The sequence below is a fragment of the Melanostigma gelatinosum genome, assembly GCF_949748355.1.
Source record: "Melanostigma gelatinosum genome assembly, chromosome: 1".
Classification (NCBI taxonomy): domain Eukaryota; kingdom Metazoa; phylum Chordata; class Actinopteri; order Perciformes; family Zoarcidae; genus Melanostigma; species Melanostigma gelatinosum.
In genome coordinates, this window is record NC_136634.1 from 19,574,059 (window position 1) to 19,577,049 (window position 2,991).

At 39.0% G+C, this 2,991-nt stretch overlaps 1 protein-coding gene across 1 annotated transcript; it reads right to left on the reverse strand.

Annotated features, from left to right (window-relative positions):
• Positions 1-840: 840 nt before the first annotated feature.
• LOC306784773 (protein C19orf12 homolog) lies at positions 841-1,355 on the reverse strand (the record flags this gene model as incomplete). The annotated part of the gene is made up of 2 exons (XM_079278890.1): positions 841-1,106; positions 1,196-1,355. 2 exons carry the CDS (start codon positions 1,353-1,355, stop codon positions 841-843), a joined length of 426 nt encoding a protein of 141 aa, XP_079135016.1.
• Between the last annotated feature and the right edge of the window lie 1,636 nt (positions 1,356-2,991).

Here is a 2,991-nt window from a genome sequence, read left to right on the forward strand (position 1 = left end):
GAGCAGGATAGATCTGACTATAAGTACATGTGTGTATTATGGTAAATGAATGTGTTGCAGATGTGTTTTCATGGCGTGTATGACAATATTTTAGCCTTGTTCTTTCAGCTGTAGCCTTAGTGGTGCGAAACAGACTTTGGAGTAAATAGAAAAGAAATGTGTAAATATTCTCTCATCACACATTCACTGACGCGTGCCGGCTTCTTGAGTCGTGTCTTACAGTCTCCGGCTACTTTAATGTTTGGTGTGGGTGATTTTAAATCATGGAAGGAAACTTCCTCACTGCTTAGAATTATATTCATATATATTTTTATTTATTTGCCCAAAAGTCCGTTTCACATCGCTGGGTCTCAGCTGAAAGAATAAGAATACATCAAAGTAAAACATGAACGTGAATACACATGTTATTATAGTCAGATCTATCGCGTTATAGATGAAGCAGTGATATTATAAATGGGTTAATTTACAGAATGACACAGTTAGTGATTTCTTGCCAGCTGTCCTTCCTGCATTTGTCAGTTTAAACTGCGTTACTTTTAAACTGCGTTACTTTCAGCCTGACTGAGAGAAATAAACTACCTTGGTTTTGAAATAGAACTCTGCTGTCTGAGTCTGCATTTGGGTCCGCGAAACACCCCACATCATAACAATACAGCTGTTTTCACAATAACTGTATAACCTGGAACCAAGACTGTGATGGCGTCTGTGCAAATTTACAACATGTGATTTCACATTTGATAAAGAGTCTCTTCAGCGTCATAAAACAGTTCACATTATTTTCAAAAGACCTTCTGAGCATGTGCACCCCTACGTTAGGGTATCCCAGTTCTTCCACAGACACTAATCCACGTAGTGCACCTGCGCCTGGAGCTCCTTGGAGATGTACCCGAGAAGGGTCGCCGTCAGCTGCTGCTTCAGGGTGGCGTTGCCCATCACTAGAGCAGTTAGCTGAGCCAAATCTGTCCACTGAATGTCTCCCAGCACGGCCAGAAGACTACCATAAAGCTGCTGCTGCTGCTGAGGACTGAGCTCCATTATGATCTGAGGCAGCGGTTTGAACTGTCCACTGGTCAGCCAGCAGCCCAGAAGGCCTCCGACAGCACCGCCTACATGTTAAGAGGGTTTCAAACATGTGGAATTATGATTGCACACACACGAGTGGGAGAAACTGTTGCATGCATTTATTCCCACTCACCGACTGCGATACCAAGAGGTCCCCCGACTAACCCTCCAGCGAAGGCCAGACCGCCCGCTGCTGCTGCTCCCTTCCCTGAGCCTTTCACTGTGGTCTGGATTTGCTGATTTGCAGATAACTCACAACACAGCTTCATGACATCATCAAGTCGATGGCACATACTGTGGATCAGATTTATACATTTCAGGAGTCTTCGGTGATTGTGTGAGGTAGCCCCTTTCTTGCTATTCTGTGACCAGATATGAAGCCCGTAGTGCGTGTTTTGTAGATGTGATACATTATAAAAGGGAAGCAAGTGTTGTTTACTGGTGGTACATTGCAACTATTATTTAATCTTGATCATTTTAAATGAACCAAACTAAATCCTGAAGAAAACACAAACTGACCCCTTCACCCCTTAATATACTTCATTTATCAGAAGATTATAATAACTTAACATATCTCGACATATTCACCCCAATAACAATTGACCAATGTGTTCAGGCTAAACTAATTACAAGTACCCTAAATTACTTTAATAATCTCTGAATATCACTTTAACATTTTAAAGGTGCACTTGACAGCAACTCATATTTGTGGGATGATCATTTTCAAAACATTTTAAATACAGGAATCAAACATGTATTGTAATATTTCCATGGATTCAGTGATTCAACTCTGATCTGACCTGGAAAGCATCTTTGGGATGCTGTAAAATACATGTGATGTGCTTTATATTCATGTTTGTGGTGATGTAAACTAATATCTGGGGAAATTAATATTTTTATCTTTAGAAGAATGTGACCCACACAGGATGTAGTCACATTGTTGTTCATGTATTTATTTAATTTTGACATAAAATTAACTTTATGTTATGAATGTTAAGAGGATCAGTGTTGGATCCTGTCCAGGCCAGAAGGGGGCAGTAGCGGAGCGGCTGACGTCACCCACTCTAACCTCCAGCTGTTCTGCTTTAGGCAAACATTTCACACTTAAGTCCTTTTAAGCCTCACAAATGTGCCTTCTGATACAAAAGTGATACTTTAAAACATAGATATTTTGTCCTTTTACACGTTTAGGAAATACAACTTCGTAGTTTTTAATTGTCTGGCTCCAAACACTAAGAGCCCTAAAGCTCTCTCATCCACTGTAATGTTATTTAGTTATTTCACATCTGAAAGTCTGTGACACATTCCCCTGCACCTCAGACAACAGTACATCTTCTCCTAAAGACATCTAACCAACATGTTTCAGCACAACAGCTTACTGGCACTATAGGCCATTAGTTGGAGATAATAAGTCACACGTTAGATATTCCATTAAAAGTGTGACATTGTGTCACTTAACTTACTGAAGTCCAGGGGTGGAAGAATAATCCAGATCTAATACACCGCTACTATATTTACTATCTGTAATAATATATTCTAACCTACCTTATGTTGTTATCAACAATCTAACTTTGCAAAGTAACTATAACTAAAGCTTTGAAATATAGTTAATTAATTAGTTAGATTCCACCACTGCAAAAGTAAACATCCGCTCTTATTCATTCAAGGGGTTTGTCAGCAGTTGATACATGATCTAGAATATATATCTCTGTATGTTGTTAGATATTCAGTGAAGCAGATCATGATGGGAAAGCTATACTGTCAGCAAAAAATGTGGCTTTATCATAGTTATTTGGATAATAGTTGAGACTGAGAAGTATTTATTACGACTGGACGTTACAGTAAAGCACATCAACTGTTTTGTGATTATTATTTTTCTTTTGGTTGTGATTATGTTAATATAAGTGATAACTACGCCTAATAGTTTGG